Consider the following 20553-nt stretch of genomic DNA (forward strand, 5'->3'; position numbering starts at 1 on the left):
CCATCTATATTTGAACGTGTTATGGCTTTTATTGCTGATGATCAAACTTTAGAAAGAGTATTTTATTCAAATAAGGTGCAGCTATATCATTGCTGAAATAGTACAAATAGTACAAATGAAAATGAACAAACTTTTAATAATAGATGCCTAAACCTTTCTAAAAATTTTTTAAAGCTATTTTATACACAAGACAAATTCAAACAACTGCCATCTTATGGAACTTGTTTTTAGAACCTCAAATATTGACTGTGAACAACAAAAAGTGCATTAACAGCCTTTAACTTCTAAGTTTTGCAGACAGAGAAATACAATACTGCTTGAATGTAACTTTATATGTTCGCGCGTTTAAGACCTCGTGTAACAATGTCATGTTTACATAAACAATCTTGGCATATCTTTTGTTTAGACATCAACTTAATTTCTATTGCACAATATAATCATCGTGCACAAGCTATAATGACACCTTTTGTTCTCACATGTAACATGCCGGCTATTCTTTAATAAGCTATTGTTTAACACCACTGTTTTCATATTTTTTTATCATGACTAAAAATTCTAGCTTTGACTGCTATATTTTAGAACTAAAATACAGGGATATTTCAGCTTTTTGGGGACATGTTCTTGCTGTATGGTGATACGAAATAGGATGATTTTTAAACTCTGTAGGGGCATTTTCCTGGGTTTTTTAAAAGGTATACAGCCATTATTAAGGTTTAAGCGAATTTTTCTCCTTATTTTAGTACAAAGTACGCCTATTTTTAATCTTAGTAAGATTTTAGAACGAAGTATGACAATTTAAAGTTATGATGAAATTTTTTGTATATTTGTTTGTCTTTGCTGACGTCAGCGAAATTTTTAAACTCTTATATCTCCTTAGGCGTTCGTCCAAAACATATGATCATATACATTATTGCTGATGGAAGCGAGCGTAGGGAGCTGAGCACAGCGGAGTCCATTTGGCATTTAAGTGCGTATTATTTTTTTCTGTCTTCTACTATACATTTTGGGAGAAAATCAAATTTTTAAAAAAAATTTTGACACAAGTGTCACTTTTTTCACTCGATAAGTCAAATTCCCTCAGCTCTGTTATCCCAACATTTTCCTGCTTACTCTACACTCTGGGAACAAGGTGGCTATTTTTAAGAACACTGTCCTGTAAGCATAAGTTAAGTTGGTGTCAGGTTAGATAACAACAACTCATGCAACACAAAGTACAACAAATGGTTGAGATTATATAGCATCATCTCAAAATTATGTCAAATAAGGTTAGTGGTTCAAATAAAGTTTAATTAGTCTTTGCACAGAGGCAACGTTAGCTAAAATTTTCTACTTAAGACACAAGCAAGAAAAGATAGCTTTGATTTGCAGCTCTTTGTAATTTCTGATAAGTATGGATTAGCTAGATAAATGAATTGAGATTTTAACGACTTTCTTGCAACTTTTGTGATACGAAAAACAGTAAAGATAAAAAAATCATCTTTACCCATAAAGCGTATTGACTGGAATGTTTTCTACAAACGAATCGTCCAGACCTACTTTTCTTTCTTTGTATCTATTTTACAGATTGCACAACCTGAACAAAACGTTCGCCGTTGTTTTGGGAAAGAGTAGTCCTTGTAAAATTTTTAAACTGCAACATCAGTTGTTAGGAGGAGAGGAACTTTAAATCTGTTGTGGTAAAAGTTACACTCATCCATTTTGCATGTTTATTCAGTTTCTTCATAATTTAACTCGAAGAATAAAATATTCAATCTGTGAAAAATAATGTTGTTTTTACTGTTTGTACAAGAAAAAAAAAGCTCTTGAAAAACAATGTTGTCTGTTAGGTTATGCTTTGGTTCAATTCATCGATGTTTTGTTCGATTTATCAAATTTGAAGACATTGCAATGCAGGCAAATAGCCAGAATGCTCTGTGAGTACACATTGCTCAGTTAACTTTTACTTCTGCTTTGTATGAAAATGTTTTTAAGGTTTCTTACTAAGCGCGTATTCACATTTTTTGATTCTCCTTCTCTGATTTTCTAGATTTTTTGTTAAACACCCAGAAAACCCCTGGAAACGTAAAAGTGCATTTAATGATAGAAACCTATTGTTAAACTGGCAATATGTGTATGACTAACCTGTAGGTTATCTTCACAGTTCTCCTAATAACCCAACACCAAATAAACCCAACTGATTTATACACAACACAATATATACCACTATTCTTAACACAATGATTTCACCAACAAGATTGGTTCAACACAAGTAAACCCCACCACCAATTGATTCTTATTAGTAATCGCCTAGAATGGAAGATTAACAATCTCCCTCTATTTTCTTTTCTGCATGTTGTTCAGTTTATGCGGCTATGGGAGGAATTTATAGCGACTACTACTCGCTTAGTATACTGATCCTGGGGAGAAATTGGCTTTTCACCAATACCCTCTGTGATGTCCGTTCGTTCCGCTCGGAAATCATATCTCCGTCCATATCCACTTTGCTCTGAGTATTTTGTAAGGCTAAGAGTTATAGCTGGAAATATACAATATGGCGGATACCATTGCATAAAACTGTGTTGTTTACTGATAAATACTGTACGTTCTTTCCAGACATTACACCCTCTACTATACAAGTCTTGATCAAACAGTTACCGAAGACTTTTCTTTCTTGGGTCCTTAGTTGTGTGATGCCAAGTGCTAAGTGGTGTTTCAGCAATGAATTCTGAAAAATTAAACTCAAAAAATATTTATAAAACATTTTGAAAACACAACATTTGATTGGTCACTAATACTAATACATTGAAGCCAATGACACTGAAGAAGTTTTATTAGCGAAAAGCAAGTATTGAAGACGAGGTCTTGAATGCGAAATTTAAAGAATCAACCAACTGGCAAGACAACAATGTTTTCTCCACTGTTGAAGACAGAAGTCAATCTACAATATCCACAAGATGGGTAATCACAACAAAAAATATAGAGGGCAACAAAATTGTCAAAGCTCGTTTGGTCATAAGAGGTTTCGAAGAAGAGGAGGTTCAAAATCTGACTAAAGACTCCCCAACGTTTTCAAAAGAAAGTCTGCGAATTGTACTCACAATGTTAGCAACTAACGAATGGGAATGCCACACCTTAGATGTCAAAACAGCATTTCTTCAAGGTAACCCGATTGATAGAGAAGCAAACGTAATAGGGGTTCTTTGGAAATTGAATACAGTAGTATGCTGATGTTTCAAGAGCTTGGTATTTACAAGTAAAGGAACAGTTAATTAGTTTGGGAATGAAAATGTCTTTATTTGATGAGGCTTTATTTTATTGGGTTCAAGATGACTGTTTTCAAGGATTGATCGTAATACCTGTTGATGATTTTCTTTGGGGAGGATCAGAAGATTTTCAAGTAAAAGTCATTGCATCCATTAGAAAAATATTTCGGGTCTGGTCAGAGAATTGTAGTAATTTTAAATATGTTGGAGTCAATTCAACAATTCAATAGTTCTATTGAGTATGACCAAAGCAAATATGTGGCAAGCATGGAACAGGTTGAGATTCAAAGGACCAAAAACAAACATCAAGAACTCTCACATGAAGAGCAATCTAAGTTTCGATGTATTTGTGGTCAATTAAATTGGGTATCATCTCAATCAAGGCCAGATATTTCTTTAACTGTAATACCATTGAATCATAGCATAATTCATTTATAGTTGCTCTAGCTAACTGTTGCTGCTCTGGTGATAGATTAGCGCTTTGTAAAACTTGGTATGCCAAAACTCCATCAGGAAGTTCCATACGGTGAACTTGGATTTTGTGATATAATCATTAAAACTCTATAAGGTAATCATTCATGCTCATCTCAGAGGGTCGTTTAAATTTTTCAAAGGTTTCATAAGCCAGGTACGCATTTTGATTTTCATCCTTTAAGTAAATTTTGTCTAATCTGTAAGTAATAGCTTTTACCCCAGTTGTGGCACTGATTTGTTCAATTTCCAATTCCAATACTGCTTCTTTAGGTTTTCCTTTCAAACCCATGAATATAGCTGGCCCTTGTTTTTTCGCCTTTAGTGCTGTGAGTGCTTGCCATATTTCAACTTCTTTTTTCCAGTCTTTGTAACTGGACTCTGTATTCAATGATGGTGGGGGTACCCAACTTTTCGACATTTCTCTATGATACTTTGCAATTTTATTCCTCTGCTACCATTTGTTAAACTCGCAATATGTGTATGACTAACCTGTAGGTTATCTTCACAGTTCTCCTAATAACGCAACACCAAATAAACCCAACTGATCTATACACAACACAATATATACCACTATTCTAAACAAAATGATTTTACCAGCAAGATTGGTTCAACACAAGTAACCACCCCCCCCCCCCCCCCCCAACCACCACCACCAATTGAATCTTATTAGTAATCGCCTAGAAAAGAAGATTAACACCTACAAGAGAATCTATGCTGCAAAATGTTTGCTGTTTATACGCTCTGAAAACAAATGCACATTGCAAATATATTTTCCCAGGACTTATCTTTTCGCAATCCAATAGTGGCTAGGGCCGCGCCATCATGAATATATCAAAAAGTTAAAAAGAAGCTCTGGGGAAGAGATTGCGTTTTACTTGAGGAAACTTTTTTAATAACTTATTTAAACTGTCTATTGGAGCAGATAAAAGTTCTCTCCATATTTGTCTAGAGAATGATGTAAATATTTTGCTTGTGAACATAGGGACCTGTTCCCGCTCCACAACCCTTTATATATTGATTTTAATCAGCTATTCAAGCGTTACACAATAGGGGCAACAAGGAAACAAATATTGTCTCTTGGCGGGTCCTTGCCAAAATTTAAATAATGGTTCTTTTTCAGTTTTATCCTGACTCAGTGGATTTTTTCAAGGGATCTATCGACTAGTGTATTTAATAATAGGTTAACAATAAAAATAAAAGTTCTGAGGCTACCAAAAGGTTGTGTAAATGGGATAACTATTGTGCAAATGCGAAATTACATTTAGGCGGTACTGTGCACTGCTTCACATTGGCAGTTCCATAACTAAGGTTGTAATTTATCTTCCAACATAATTTGCTACTTATAAATAGTCTATGCTAAGTTTTATTTGCAGTAAACCTAAAGTATTATATTATGGTGATAATGGCAGGTGCTTGTTCACAATGAATTATCATGAATATACCCCAAATTTTATGCTTACATGCTGGTAAACTTGGTAGCTGCTTGAAACAACAATTAGAGCAAGCTATATATGCAAAAAGGTTTATGAGAATGTTTGTTGCTTTATTTTCCCTTTTTCCTTTTAACATACATGGACAACTGGAAATTAGACTATCATACTAAATTAGATATCTTCTTTCATGATTATCTTGACATCAAAACGTCTAGTCATGCTATTTTTTTGTGGTTTAGTTGCTTGTTTAGTCATCTTTCTTCAAGAAAAGTTTTGTTTACTTTGCTTTGCAGGAATAAAAATTATACCAGGCTAGGAATAGACTATTTAAGCTATGCCCAGCCATGTTGAAAATATCCTGCGAGAATTTAACCTTTTCCAGACATGACCATGGCTGTAAAATAAAAGAGCTATAACATAGTGCATGTATTGTTAATTCAAAACAAACTAATAACTATATCATCTAACAGTGCAAATAATAATGAAAAATATTTTTAGCTAGAGTATTGAAAGAAGATTTTTGATAGTGATGATAGATAGATGGATGTCACAAATATTTGGTGTTAGACTCACCTGACTGACACTATTTTTTATAGCAAGTTTTGACATACAGAGTCAAAAAAAATAGAACGACAAAAGAACATTATACTTGTTTTCCCCAACAGTCATTACCCACTATTTAAACTTTTGGCTGTGATTGTCAATGGTCCTGAGAATTAGATTAAAATGCAAAACTTCATTTAAACAAGGCACACAAGTTGACATTAAATATCGGTATTTAATGGCTTGCATTGGTGAATGGATAGTTGGACACAATATTTTGATTTTTTGAATTTTTACTCTCTGACTGAAGTATATACATGCATTCTTAAATCAAAACAAACTGAATGCTATATCTTGACAGTGCAAATGATAAAGAAATATATGTTTAGGTCATTTAAAGTAGGTTTCATAAAACTTTTTTAGCTAATAAAATCATTGTGACTATGCAGTGGAACAGCATATTGATAACCTAGGAGATAAGTCACCTAAATAGCCTATATTGTGGATTAACTAGGACTATCATAACCTAATTTGAAGTTATCCCTTATTGACAAAAGGAAATGGGTAATGGTGTCTTGATTTCAGAGGGTTGTAATTGTTGATCATATATATTACACATATGTTTCCTGAAATCAAAGTTCTAACTAGCTTACCTAGGGCTCTTTACAAAAAATATAAATAGGTTAAATCTATCTACCTACCAATATCATTGTTCAATGAGAAAAAAATTTCCTGGACTATTTGCACAGGCCTTATCCATCATCTTGGTGTTAGCCTTGCAATCTCGTGCGCACATTGTTTACTTACCCTGGAAGCCATATTTGTTTTGATTTCATTTTTGCACTCCGCGATCAAATGAGCAGCCGTGATTATATAGTCTGAAAAATGACCAGCAACTGTCGATAATCAAGGTTTGAAATATCATTTTACCTTACAATCTTATTGGTGTGGTGCAACTTAAAAAAATAATTTTCACTCTCTTCATGGCTATTCAATCTTGACACTATTAAAGCTCGGCAATAAATAGCAGATCTCAATAGTCTGTATAATGCGGACTATAATGGCAATGACTTCATTTAGCACTGGGCTTAGTGGTCCCGATACACGACGTACAGCATAATTGCACCCTTCATACTTTATCGACATAAATCTGCAGCAGATAAAATTGGAATATTGGAATATCCAATCCAACTCTTGAAAATTTGGAGTACATATTCCCCATTTTTTTAAACATCAAGTGGGAAAATTTCAATTAGAAATTTTAAAAACTAAGTTTTAACATCCATCTCTGTAAATCATTAAAGGCTTGCTTCCCACAACTTGTCTCAAAATACTTGTATATAGAATTAGTATTTAAGAAACCTTTTTTGCCGGATTAGAGAGTACTAAGGTAAAACAAACAAGAGCAACTAAGCTAATTAGTGTAAAGACTTCTTTCTAATTAGCTTTCGCGGAGGGTATTTTGTCAAAATATATTTTCTATCAGTGGATGGATTTGTATCCTACCTCAATGCTTGTCTATTCTATAGTGCAGGTTGGTTTCTAGTGTAAAGCCTTCGCATTGATTGGTCTGCTTTAGGACTGTTGATGCGTCATTTTCAGGGAGGGTATTTCTCCATAAAATTGTCTCTATTTGTGTATGGATCTGTTTCCAGCATAAGTGTTTGCAGGGTACAGTATAAAATTTTCTCTTTGATTGGTCTTTTAAAATATCTCAGATTTTATTTTGCACATACTTCAACTTCTAAAAGTGATACCTCAAATGACGTATGGATGTGTCTCACATTTACAGACTTCCTTTTAATTTTTATGCTAGGATTTTGACCTTTACTTTCATCCAGGTTGTCTTTTAGCCATGTATTGTGGAATATCCCATTCACTTACTGGTTTAGTGAGGCTTTATTTGAATAGATATATTTTAAATAGTGTTATCCAAGCTACCACTCAAAAATGTCGTCTCTATTGCATGTGCATAGGTATAAAACAATACCGCCTTTTTAGTGCATACTATACATCTTTCCTCAAATCTAACAGCTTTAAGACTTTTACTGTGTCATTTGGGAGCGGGTATTTGTCCAGAATATGGTTTCTATTGGTGCATAGATGTGCACCCAACCTCACTGAATGTTTAATTTAAGGTGTAAGTCTTCTTTTGATTGGTGTGTTTTAGGACTTTTATATATCTTTTTGCGGAAGGGTATTCGTCCAAAGTTTAGTGTCTATTTGTGAATGGATTGTTATCCAACATCAGTGTTGGTTTGGTTTATAGTGAAAAGTCTTTCCTTTGATTGGTCTGCTTTGGGACTTTTGATGTGTCATTTTCTCGGAGGGTATTTAGCCCAAATGTTATTTCTATTGGTGTATGGATGTGTATCCAACCTCAATATTTGTTCAATTACAGTATAAAGTCTACATATTGATTAGTCTGCTTTAGAACTTTCATTTTTTTATATCGCGGTAAGGCATTTGTCCAAAATATAGTGTCTCTTTGTGTATTGACGTGTATCCAACATCAGTGTTTGTTTAGTTTAAAGTATAAAGTCTTCTCTTGATTGGCGTGCTACAGGACTTTTAATATGTCCTTTTGCGGGAGGGTATTTGTCCAAGACATAGTGTCTATTTGTGTATGGATTGTTATCAACATCAATGTTAGTTTGGTTTATAGTGTAAGGTCTTCTCTTTGTTGATCTGTTGTAGGACATTTGATGTGTCATTTCGCAGAAGAGTATTTTGCCATAATATTTCTATTGGTAAATGGATGTATACTCAACCTTAATGGTTGATTTTTTCACTATGTAATCACTTTGCCTTAACTGGTCTGCTTTAGAACTTTTGATACATCATTTCCAGGGAGAATACTTGTTTCTACTGCTGTATGGATAAGTGCATAACACAACGGCCTGTTAAATGTATAGTATAATGTCTTGCCTCAGATTGGCATTCTTTATGATTTTTGATATGTGATTTTGCAGTAGGGTATTAGTCCAAAATATCTTTTCTATTGGTTATCGATGAGCATAGAAAACTACCGCCTGTTCAATATATTGTACAAAAACGTCTCTAGCCTGCAATAGGGCCGGTAACATGTCCTTTTGCAAAAGGGTATTTGAGAAAAATCTCGTTTCTGTTTGTGTATGGATGTGCATCCAACCTTAAACCTTGTCTATTTTATAGAACAGCGTGTTTCCTTAGATTAGCTGATATTGCACTTGAATATGTCTTTTCGCGGAATGCCATTTATCCAAATTATGATTTTTATTTGTGTAGGGATGTTTATGCCATGTTAATGCTTGTCTATTCTATAGTACAACGTGTTCCCTCAGATTGGCTGATATTACGACTTTCTATAAGTCTCTTTGCGACAGTATATTATGCAAAATATCGTTTCTGTTTGTGGATGGATATGTAACCAACATTAAATCTTGTCTATTTTTTACAACAACGTTTTCCTCAGCTTGGCGAGCATTAGGACTTTCGCCTGTTTATGTTGGTTAAGTCGACAAAGAGTAATAATATTACAGTTGTGCGGAATAATGTGGCATATTACGTTGGTTATAGCCTATCTACAAAAAAATGTATTTGTTATGTAGCGATTAGATGTATGTAGAGAGTATTATAAGGGTAATATGCAATATTATGTGCTATTACGTTGGTTATGGATTATTGACAGAAGAATATGAATTTGTTATGGAACGATTGAGAGTATTATGAAGGTATTATGCAGTATTATGGGATATTACGTTGGTTATGGATTATTTACAGAAAAAATATGTATTTGTTATGTAGCGACAGAGAGTATTATGAAGGTATTATGCAGTATTATGCGATATTACGTTGGTATGACCATCGACAGAAAAAATATGTATTTGTTATATAGAGAGAATGTCGGATAATGCGATTTCATTTGTCGGGTCCATTTGGTTGGAGAAGTTTGACTGAACGTCTGACAGACTTTTAATATCGATAAAGTATGAAGGGTGCTAGTTATGTTGTACGTCGTGTGTCAGGACCAGTTAGCCCGGTGCTAAATGAAGTCATTGCCCCAGGTCCGTGAAAAAGATTTTTATAACAAAAAGTTGGTTGAAGCCTGTGTGGAAGATTGTTGCTATTTTTATTACAACACTGATCTTTTTTCAAAATCACCTTTATTATGACATTCATCTTCGCAAAAAAAATTCGCTATTGATTTATTTACAGTTAATTCGCTCCCTGAGACAATAAATGGCAAAATGGCTGTCCAGAGTCATCCAAATCATATGGTAGTGTCCCCCAAGCAAGCTACACGATTTTTCTTTTATATGAATGTGCTTTATAAAAATATCAGACTTAGATTTTAGGTTAAAAACAATAGGTATTTTGTTTAGAACAATAGAAAAATAAGAATAATAACCAGCCCGTTTAGAATTTTAGTATTATAAGAAAAGTGTATATTGACAAAATATAAAGGAATGAATGAAATCCAGGTCAATCAATATTGTGGACCAGAATTGGGTCTGAGAATTTTTGAGTTATAGAAGAGAAGTGTTTCGAACAGAAGAGAAGATTTTGGAGGAAAGAAGAGAAGTGTTTTTATTAAGAAGAGAAGTGAGCCATAGGGGCCATCATAAAAAAAGGTATAAAAAAGCAGGACCCTATGGGGTAAAATAGCTGAACAAATTTTGCATTGCACTAACGTTTACGGACTTGTCCTTGGTCATAATGATCTGTAACCAGCATAAAATCGAATTATACTTCAGGTGAATCATAGTATACTATGTCCATTGAAATATATTACGGTGCTGAAGTATATTATAGTTTGTCCCAAGTAGGCTAGAAAGTCAGAGACATTCCGACCAGCGGACCCTAGTTCTAGGTTCAAATGACTCTAATACCACACATTTGTGACACCTTTCTTTTTTTAAATGCATTATGGTGATATTCTTTATATGTCAGTCCAGTCACATCTATTAGACTTTTTTGTTACATCTTTTTTGTTGTGTTTGCTCCCCAAAGTTTCCTTTGCTGTCTATTATCATAACTAATCATAAAAACCCTGGGAACAGAATAAATGGTAACACTAAGTTGTTTCATGGATTTGGAAAAGAATGTACTTTTGCCGATCAGGAAATCCCGGTGGAAAATCCTGTTGACGAACCAACCAGCTCATTTGTGCAAAGAATTAGGACACAAACAAAACATATTTTTAATATTCGCCTAAGTGTGGTTGGTAAGGAAATTTAGGAAAAACGCGTATTTCGGATCGCTCCCATTAACATAGATTAGAAAAAGGTACTTGCAGTGCTCGAATCTGGACACCTAACATAATGAGAGCATATCATGTGAAACATGTGAAAAAATTAATACTTGGAAAATATTTGCAGCATTCAGTAAATAGTTTTTGACTGAGTCATTTTCTAGTATTTTTAATACAAGTCAAACAAAGGCCTTACTAGGAGGGAAAATGGTGTCATGCGACCATTTGCATGTCATAACTATTTTAACACTCTTCACATGTGGAAACAGCGTTTACACAATTCAACTAGCTCGAAGTTGAAATATTTACGTGTAATGGTGAAGGGTCTCTTTAAGAGACAAGAGAGGAGTTGAACGTCCTCCACCATACCTTAGTTTAAAGGGACGATTGTGGAAGTCCCATGAAATGCCACATAGTGATGGTGTCACTTTAAAAAACACCCAGCCCCGTCTGTGAACGGTTGGCGCTAGGAAGGGCATCCAGCTGTAAAACAATGCCAAAGCTCTTTATTGATGGCCAAAAGAACAGTTGATCAGACAAACTGCGTAAACGGGACTGGAACTCTAATGAGTGAAGGTTTGCGCACGATAGAGCGGATGTCAGGTGTGAGCATCGTTAGACCGTTACCCAGCTATTACATCACAAGGTAGATAACACTAGGTTGAGGATGGATAGTGTAAAATGTTGGTACTCTGAGAGGTAAAGCAGGTGAAGTAGTTGAAATGTTAGAACGTAGATCTGTTGATATGTGTTGTGTTCAGAAAGTCAGGTGGAGAGGAGCTTCAGTGAGATTTGTGGAAGGTAGGAGGGCAAGGTATAAGCTTTTTTGGATTGGTATAAGTGATGGATATGGAGGAGTTGGCATATTCGTTGCAGAGAAGTGGGTAGAAACAGTAATAGATGTTATGTGTGTTAATAGTTGTATTATAGTGATAAGTTTTTGATAGGTAATAGGATTGTCACTTTTCTGTCAGTTTATGCTTCACAGTGTGGACTCAGTGAGGAAGATAAAGATACGTTTTATGATGAGTTAATAGCAGTCACATCAAAGTTTGGAGACACTAAACTTGTCATGAGTTTGGAATGGCAACGGCATGGTGGTTTGCAACACATCATTCAGTAAAAGACAGAGTAGGCTGATAACATATGAGTCAGGTGCCTGTAAGACACAGATAGATTACTTCCTGGTTAGAAAATCAGACAAGAAAGTGATGAAGGATGTGAAAGTTATATCGGGGGAAGAGCGTATTTCCCAGCATAGGTTGCTGGTTTGTGATATTATCTTGAAGAGTGTTAAAGAAGCCAAGGGAAAGTACAGGCCCTGTCGTAAAGTCCGGAGGCTGAAGGAAGATATTGTAGCAAGACAATTTAGTGCAAAACTTCAGCAGTTAGCCCGCAATGGTCAGTGTGATAGTGACAATGTTGAAAGTACTTGGACTACTTTGAAGAATTGTCTTCTAGAAGCTTCTGTTGATACCTGTGGGTGGATGAAAGGACCAGCTAGACATAGACAGACCTGGTGGTGGAATAATGAGGTTGACCAGTGTATCGTACAGCAGTGTATAAGGCAAAATCAGAAGCAGAGAGAAACAGGTTTGCAGATGTGTTACAAAGGGAAGACCAGCTAGTCCTTTGTTGTTTGTTCTAGTCTTAGAAGCGCTGGTGATGGAGTTCAGAACAGGGTGTCCATGGAAGTTATTGTTTACAGATGATTTGGTTCTCATAGTAGAGTCGATGGAAGAATTAGTTGAAAAGTTTGAGAAGTGGAAGAAAGGACTAAAAGAGAAAGGGCTAAGGGTGAACACAGCAAAGTCTAAGGTCATGATTAGTAGCATTGCATCCAAGTGTGACCTTGTAGTTGGAAGTGGCCTTGTGGTGTTTGCAGGAAAGGGGTTGGTAGAAGCTCAATTTTTTGTCAGACTTGCAAGCATTGGGTACATAAGAAGTGCAGTAGTATTGGTGGAAGGTTAAAAGCTGACATTCAGTTTGTATGCAAGTGTTGCAAAGGTGAGATTATAGAGAATGAAGTATTTCCAGCTTTAATGATGTACAACAGTGGCTCGTTAGACATAGTTGAGAACTTCTGTTACTTAGGTGATATGTTGGGCCGTGAAGGGGGTGATGGAAGAAGTGTTACTTGCAGGATAGGTGATAATTATTAAAACCACTAACCTTTTGTCTTCTATAAGACTTTCTAATATTCTTCTTCCTCAGTAATCTTTTGTTCTGATAGTCTATAATCTTTTTGATGGAATCCAACAGCTTCTCTTGCTTTCTAATATTCTTCCTTGCTCAATAATACTTTCATCCAATACTCATATGCAATCTTTCTTTTCAAACACCTTCTTAGCTATATTTACGGGGTCAGTGATATTGTCTTACTCTTTGTTTTATATGACAATAAATACATGTTAACAATAGGTTCTGCTTGGAAGAAGTTCAGAGTTACTTCCTTTGTTGACCAGCAGAGTTTTGTCAATTGAGGTGAAAGGTAGGTTGTATAAGGCCTGTGTAAGAAGCGTTATGTTGTACGGTAGTGAGACATAAGCAGTGAAGCAGGAAGAAACCGTTTAGAAAGGAATGATATGAGAATGGTAAGGTGGATGTGTAACGCCAGTCTGAGAGACAGAAAAAGTTCAGACGAGCTAAGAAGCAGGCTAAGTATCCGTAGAATTAAAGATGTTATCCAGATAAGAAGATTGAATTGGCTGGGGCACTTGGAAAAAATTGAGGAGGATAATTGGGTAAAGAGTGTAGAAACTTGATAGTTCCTGGGGCAAAGCCCAGAGGCGACCGAGAAAGACTTGGCAGGAGGTTATATAGACAGACTTATACAGCGGAAGTTGAGTTTAGATCTAACACAGTCTAGATCAGATTGGAAGAGGGTCATTAATATACCCCGTCCAACCCATGCTGGCATGGAAAAGGGACGTTAAGCCGAGAATGATGATGATGGTGTAAACAACCCTCAAAATTAGTTGTAAAATTTGTAAAAGTGCTCTCAGTCACAAAAGACAAATAAAACCAGTATTACTGATATATATGTATATATTCCCCCATTTTATCAATTTTAAAAGATCAAATACAGCGTTTTGAAAATCCAAACCCAATCCAAAAGGTTCCATTTTTTAATTCTTATTCACCAAGAAAGTTCCTAATAAGTTTTAAAAAACAGTTCTTGTTTCAATACATCAAATGGAACACATGAGAACACTTAGAACTTCCTTTTAACTTGTTAAATAAGGAAAGCAATGTTCAACATTTTTACCTGGTTAAAAGGGGGTTTTAACATCACAAATTTGCTTTTAACTTTGCACTTGATTAAGCTATTCATTTTTATTTAGTATTATTTTGCTGATTTGCTGTGTTTTGTTTGATTTAAAAAAACCATGAGTGTTGCTAAATCAAATTTAACCAATGAAAAAAAGTACCTTGGCAAAAGGTTGCTAAGCTAAAGCCTTGTGAATCATGATTTGCATCCTGTTATCCGCACAGTGCATGATGTATATAAAAGAAAATTTATTGATATTTAAAATTATATTTTTGTTTCTTTTAAGAATAAAACAATGAAGAAAAAGAAGGATCTTGGATTATCTCGGTCAGAATTAATGTTGAAAACAATTACAGAGATTATCAGTGAATTAATCAGTGCGCATGAAAAAAAAGAAGATGTAAATTTGAACAAATTAAAAAGTTCAGTTTCTCGAAAATATGGACTTGCGTCACAACCAAGACTTGTTGATATAATTGCTGCTGTGCCTGCAAACTACAAAAAAGTATTGCTTCCAAAACTGAAAGCAAAACCTGTTAGGACAGCATCTGGGGTGAGACTTCAAACTTCTATTATCTTACTGTCAGCATGTAGAACAGGTTTTACAATTCTAAACGCTTAACAACTAAATATATAAGTGTGCATCTCATCTCTCCAATAGATTGCTGTTGTGGCTGTCATGTGCAAACCACATCGCTGTCCACACATTAGCATGACTGGAAATATATGTGTTTACTGTCCTGGTGGACCAGACTCGGATTTCGAATACTCAACACAGTCATACACAGGGTATGAACCTACATCAATGAGAGCAATACGAGCTCGCTATAATCCTTTTCTACAGACACGTCATCGAGTAGAACAGCTGAAATCATTGGGCCACAACGTTGACAAAGTTGAGTTTATTGTGATGGGTGGGACATTTATGGCATTAGATGAAGAATATCGAGATTATTTTATACGTAATCTCCATGACGCCTTATCTGGTCACACAAGTAGTAATGTAGAAGAGGCTGTGAGGTATATCTTAACTACAAATGTTCTGTTATGTTGATGTAAAGAAAGACTATTTTTTCAAAAAATACTGTTCCATTTATAAATACTCATAACACAAATTACAAGGTTTAAAAAGTCTCTCCAATGCAATTTCAGGATTTACTTTATACATTTGTTTTGTTTGAAGAAATCAATGCAAAAAAGTTGTCAATTAAATACATTGTCAATTTAAGGCAACATCTAAATCTGTTGACAGCCTTGTGTTTTGCTTTGACAATATTATTCAAACAAACTTCAGCACTAAATCGCTATTTTAGATTTTTGAATACACTGGGTATTCAAAAATCCAAAATAGCGATTTTAGGCAAAATAAATACTTGTTTTTTTATGTGTCTTTGTGAATAACTCCCTAAAACAATCCAGAATGATCCAATAACAACCCAGAATGATCTAATAACGACCCAGAATGACCCAATAATGTCCCAGAGCAATCCTTATAACCAAAATATGAAAATATTGGGTTCTTTGTCCATGTTCTGCATTGAGTCGTTGTAGAGGCACTAAGATGATCTTTTATTTGCAACCTTTTTTCAAGGGTAGTCAGATGGTGGAGATTCAGGCTTCTGCCCTAATGAAAAAAAATAGGAAACGTTGGGGATGAGTTTGCCTATCTTTGTTCTCTGTTTTTTGCACTTTTTATGGAATAAAAGTTTGGGTACATGTGCGTAGCAGTGGTTTAACGATTAGTAGTAAAGTCTCTCTCTAGAGGACAGATGCTGCCTGGAAATTTTATTTTGCCCTTTTTTAGCAGAGACGCTTATGGGGCCTTATTTTTTACAGCAACTGGGCGCAATATTCGAAATTAAGTAGACCGAAACTGTTCCAACATTTGTTATTCCCTCAAGTACAAGTACAAAAACAAATTCTAAACAAAATACAAACTATCCTTCATTTAGAAAATGCAAATTCAGAAATAGAACAGAATATGTTGATTGCTTCAAGCAGCCTGTGTAGATATCTAGTTTGTTAACTTTTTGCGAGTAAAGTGATTGTGACTGTGTACGCCTATTTCTGAATAAAACTGTGAAAAGGTTAATGGCCCTGACTAGCAGATTTATAGCATCGCTCGACTAAAGTTATGTAAAATGTTGACTTAGTATTGGCTCGTTTATATACGCTAAACAAGATAAAATATTTAATACTTTGGATTGGATTTAAAGGCAAAAACTATTTTTAAAATTGTAGAAAGTGATGAAAATATGATTAGAATATATAATGCCTTACGAAAAAGGTGTATCTGAAAAAATTGCAAGAATAGGAAGAAGATCTTACACAAAATGATCCATACGAAAGGAAAGTCCTTTAAAAATTCTGGGTTGTTATTGGTTCATTCTGGATCGTTCTAGGTCGTTATTGGTCTTTCCAGGTTGTTATGGGTAGTTACTGTAGAAATTTTTATTTTAAGCTGACCTCCCGTAAAAAAAACAAGTTGATTTCATATGAAAGAGCTTGAAAATTGTCTATAAATCTTCTTCTTTTTTTACAAAATCTTTTTGGTTTCCGAGATATAGGCCTTTAAATTTAGCTAATTAAGCAGAATTATAACATATGTTAGTTGCCGGAAAATGAGTGGTATAAATGATGTTAAAGTAGATTGTGATGTGAAAACATATCATAAGTCACTGCATACCTTGATAAACCCGTATGCACTTTATTTATAAATAATATAAAAAGATTTCTAGATGATTTTTAAGCTCTTTCATATGAAACCAACTTTTTTTTGTGGTAGGTAAGTTTCAATATTCCTTTGGGCTGAAGCACAATTTTTAATCATATATTTCTAATTGACAATTTATGAAGATATTATAAGGCGATGATTTTAGTATCATTGCTTCACAATCTTTTAGTTACCTAGGTTTTTTGTTATTTTTAATTTGCTATAATTATTTATTCTACAGTTAGCTAAGGTGTGTGTTTTCTTTTTTTAGATATTCAGAGAAGAGTAAAACAAAATGTATCGGTATAACAATAGAAACGCGACCAGATTATTGTTTGAAAAGACATTTGAGCTCAATGTTGATCTATGGTTGCACTCGCTTAGAGATAGGTGTACAAAGTGTCTATGAAGATGTGGCTAGAGATACAAATCGGTACTGCTACTTCATTTTTTTTTCAGGATTTTTCACTTACATACTTGATGACTTTAACAATGTCATCACCATTTCACTGACTCTAAAAAGTCATTAAAGCCAAACTTTATTAAAAAATGTTTTATCTTCAATATACCTACAAGCTTTTACAAAAATGTATACAGTTGACGAAACATAAAAAATGTGTGGTAAAAGTTTAATTTTCATTACTGCAAAAATGTTTCATTTCTAACATAGTGAAAAGTTTTACTTTTTAGAAATAGATATTAAGAGTTTTTTTGGGGGGGACACTAGAGTGCCTAAAAAATTGCTGAGGGTCTAATTACTATTTTAGCACTGCTGCAAACTACCTCTCCAATATTTACCTTAAATTTGTTTAAAAAATGTTGATGGAATACTCAATCTTCGTGTAGTTCAAAGATTTCTCTTAGACGTCTGTTTTTTTCTTATTCGAATCATTCATCCAAAAATAAAGTAGAATGTAAAATTTTTTTAATGAAAATTGACAGGCCTTCCTTGGGGACCTGACCTGTAAGAGTTAAAATAAAATATGTTTGCGTGCACAAACATTGTTTACACGAACATGCACGTTAACTTGTAATACATGAGACTTTGTGGACATAAAAGCTTAATTTATAAAGCCCTGTTTGGTACTGCTGTTAACGTGAATCCTGCAAAGGGCTTCTAGTGCTTTTAAAGCTCCCATTTGAGCTACAGAAGTTGTGTATGCACAGCAATTGCACAACTACACAACAGTTTAAGATATCAATCACATTCTCATGTTGAACTCTAAGCAGAGAGGATCTGTTCACACATAGCCTCTGGCATGACTCGGCTGGGGTTTCCGCCAGAAAGCGAACAATCTACCATAAAATTTCATAAAAAGTGCAATCAATTCATGTACACATGCTTATTCTAAATAACATTTAATTTTTTAAAATTGTATTTTTTGTTACCTTTAGTGGGCACACTGTGAAAGCTGTTTGCGAATCCTTCCAGCTTGGCAAAGATTCTGGTTACAAAGTGATAGCACATATGATGCCCGACCTTCCAAATGTTGGACTTGAACGAGACATTGAACAATTTATAGAATTTTTTGAAAACCCAGCATTTCGAGCTGATGGCTTAAAAATATATCCAACATTAGTGATTAGAGGTACTGGGCTATACGAACTTTGGAAGACAGGGAGATATAAAAGCTACCCACCTGGAACATTGGTTGACTTGGTTGCACGTATATTAGCTCTTGTACCTCCATGGACAAGAGTGTATCGTGTTCAACGTGATATACCGATGCCACTTGTAACATCTGGTGTTGAGCATGGCAACCTAAGAGAATTAGCTCTCGCACGAATGAAGGATTTTGGCACTGAGGTAGTCTATAATAGTCCTATTTTTTGTTTGTTTGTTTGTTTTCTTGCAACTGTATATCAACTTTTTTAATAGAAAACATTAAATTATAACATTTGAATCCATAATAATTTACTCTAGTGCATTCGTGGTACTATAGTATAATTTTATTAATGTTTAGTGTCGCGATGTGCGTACAAGAGAAGTGGGTATACAAGAAATACACAAAAATGTCCGTCCTTATGAGATTGAATTGATCCGAAGAGATTATGTTGCCAATGGAGGTTAGTTACTTTCTTTATATTTCACAAATATTTGTACTTTGATGTGATGAGATAGATACACGGTAGTATTTAGTCCATGTTGTTCAGCAGCTTTAATCTTGATCAGGAAGTTTCTTTCCAATGAAAAACCAAGGGAATTTTTAGCTGATGTTTCTTTTGAAATCTCCATCAGTGACTTATTAAAACTTATTATTATGAAACTTATCCTGGTATATGATCATAAAATTCCCATCGTCATTACTGGTTGTCTTATTACATTGCAATTATTGAAGACTGGCATTTTCAGAAGTTGTTTTAATTTAAAATTGTTTGAAGTAAAGCCTTTAAAGTGGTGTGTGAAAGACATATTCACAACTCAGGAGATTTTATATTAAAATTGAGCAAACATTATTTTCAGGTTGGGAAACTTTCTTATCTTATGAAGATCCTGATCAAGACATTTTGGTTGGGTTGCTTCGACTGCGCAAATGTTCAGATGAAGTGTTTAGACCAGAACTAAAAGGTGGTTGTTCAGTGGTGCGCGAACTTCATGTTTATGGAAGCGTTGTACCTGTCAGTTCGCGTGATCCTACCAAGTTCCAACATCAGGTTGCTATTTTGCTTTGAGTTCAGTTCAATATTGTAAACACTAGCATTTTTCCTGGAAAAGCTAGCTGACATATGCACGTATATTATGTATACGCTATGGTCGTACAGCCTTAGAGCATTTTGTCATGATAGCATTTTGTGTTCAAGGCTGGCATTATTTTGTATTTAAAATGTTTTGCTCTCTAACCACTCTTTCTATAGAACTAAACCTTAAAACAACGTCAAATTATCATTCTTTTATTTTGTTTAAAGGGTTTTGGTACACTGTTGATGGAGGAAGCAGAAAACATTACAAGGAATGAACATTTCTCGAAAAAGATAGCTGTTATCTCTGGTGTCGGTACTAGGGATTATTATCGTAAGCTAGGATATGAGCTTGATGGGCCGTACATGTCGAAAATGCTGACTTGTTAATATAGTAACAGTGATCAAGCGAGACAGTGAAATATCAAGCAAGACAAAAAATTTGTAACTGAGGGATACGAAATTGATGTAATGAATGGAAGGTTGAGAATTTGATTGTAGATGGAAATTCCCATCCAATCCACAGCACAAACAAATGAATGATAAAAGTAAACATATACAAATGGAATTTTAATGAATATAGTAAAGTACTTTTTTTAGTCTGAACAAGATAGGAGAGAGGAAAGAACTTAATGTACACACAAAAGTTTGCTTGAATATTGTAACGAACAATAAGACTTTTTGTAGGTTCATTAAAAAAGATATATCCTATGTTTATTTTTTTGCTTCCTTGTTACAGTTTGTGTTATTTGGATCTTGTATATCAACTTTTGCCAGGTATCCATGCAGTAATTGGAGCAGCTAGTTGAGAATAAGACATTCTCTGCTTCCCTATAAACTTTTCAGTTGTATTACGCGTTTTATAAGAATCTCAGGGTGAGATTTCGGGTTAAAAAGCAATAGAGAACTAGGAAGAATGACCATTTTGGTGAAAATGGCCTGAAGGTTGTTAGAAATATGCTACT

The 20553-nt window shown here is 34.5% G+C and overlaps 2 protein-coding genes across 2 annotated transcripts; both read left to right on the forward strand.

Moving 5' to 3' along the window:
- Positions 1-6524: 6524 nt before the first annotated feature.
- LOC130623925 (elongator complex protein 3) lies at positions 6525-20305 on the forward strand. Its single transcript, XM_057439472.1, has 8 exons — positions 6525-6603; positions 14483-14749; positions 14858-15216; positions 17181-17342; positions 18305-18716; positions 18874-18976; positions 19374-19564; positions 19817-20305. Exons 2-8 carry the CDS (start codon positions 14492-14494, stop codon positions 19976-19978), a joined length of 1647 nt encoding a protein of 548 aa, XP_057295455.1. The 5' UTR covers positions 6525-6603; positions 14483-14491; the 3' UTR covers positions 19979-20305.
- LOC130623926 (uncharacterized) lies at positions 10420-13362 on the forward strand. Its single transcript, XM_057439473.1, has 2 exons — positions 10420-13073; positions 13347-13362. Exon 1 carries the CDS (start codon positions 12020-12022, stop codon positions 12551-12553), a length of 534 nt encoding a protein of 177 aa, XP_057295456.1. The 5' UTR covers positions 10420-12019; the 3' UTR covers positions 12554-13073; positions 13347-13362.
- Positions 20306-20553: the final 248 nt, after the last annotated feature.

Source organism: Hydractinia symbiolongicarpus, chromosome 13, assembly GCF_029227915.1.
Source record: "Hydractinia symbiolongicarpus strain clone_291-10 chromosome 13, HSymV2.1, whole genome shotgun sequence".
Classification (NCBI taxonomy): Eukaryota; Metazoa; Cnidaria; class Hydrozoa; order Anthoathecata; family Hydractiniidae; genus Hydractinia; species Hydractinia symbiolongicarpus.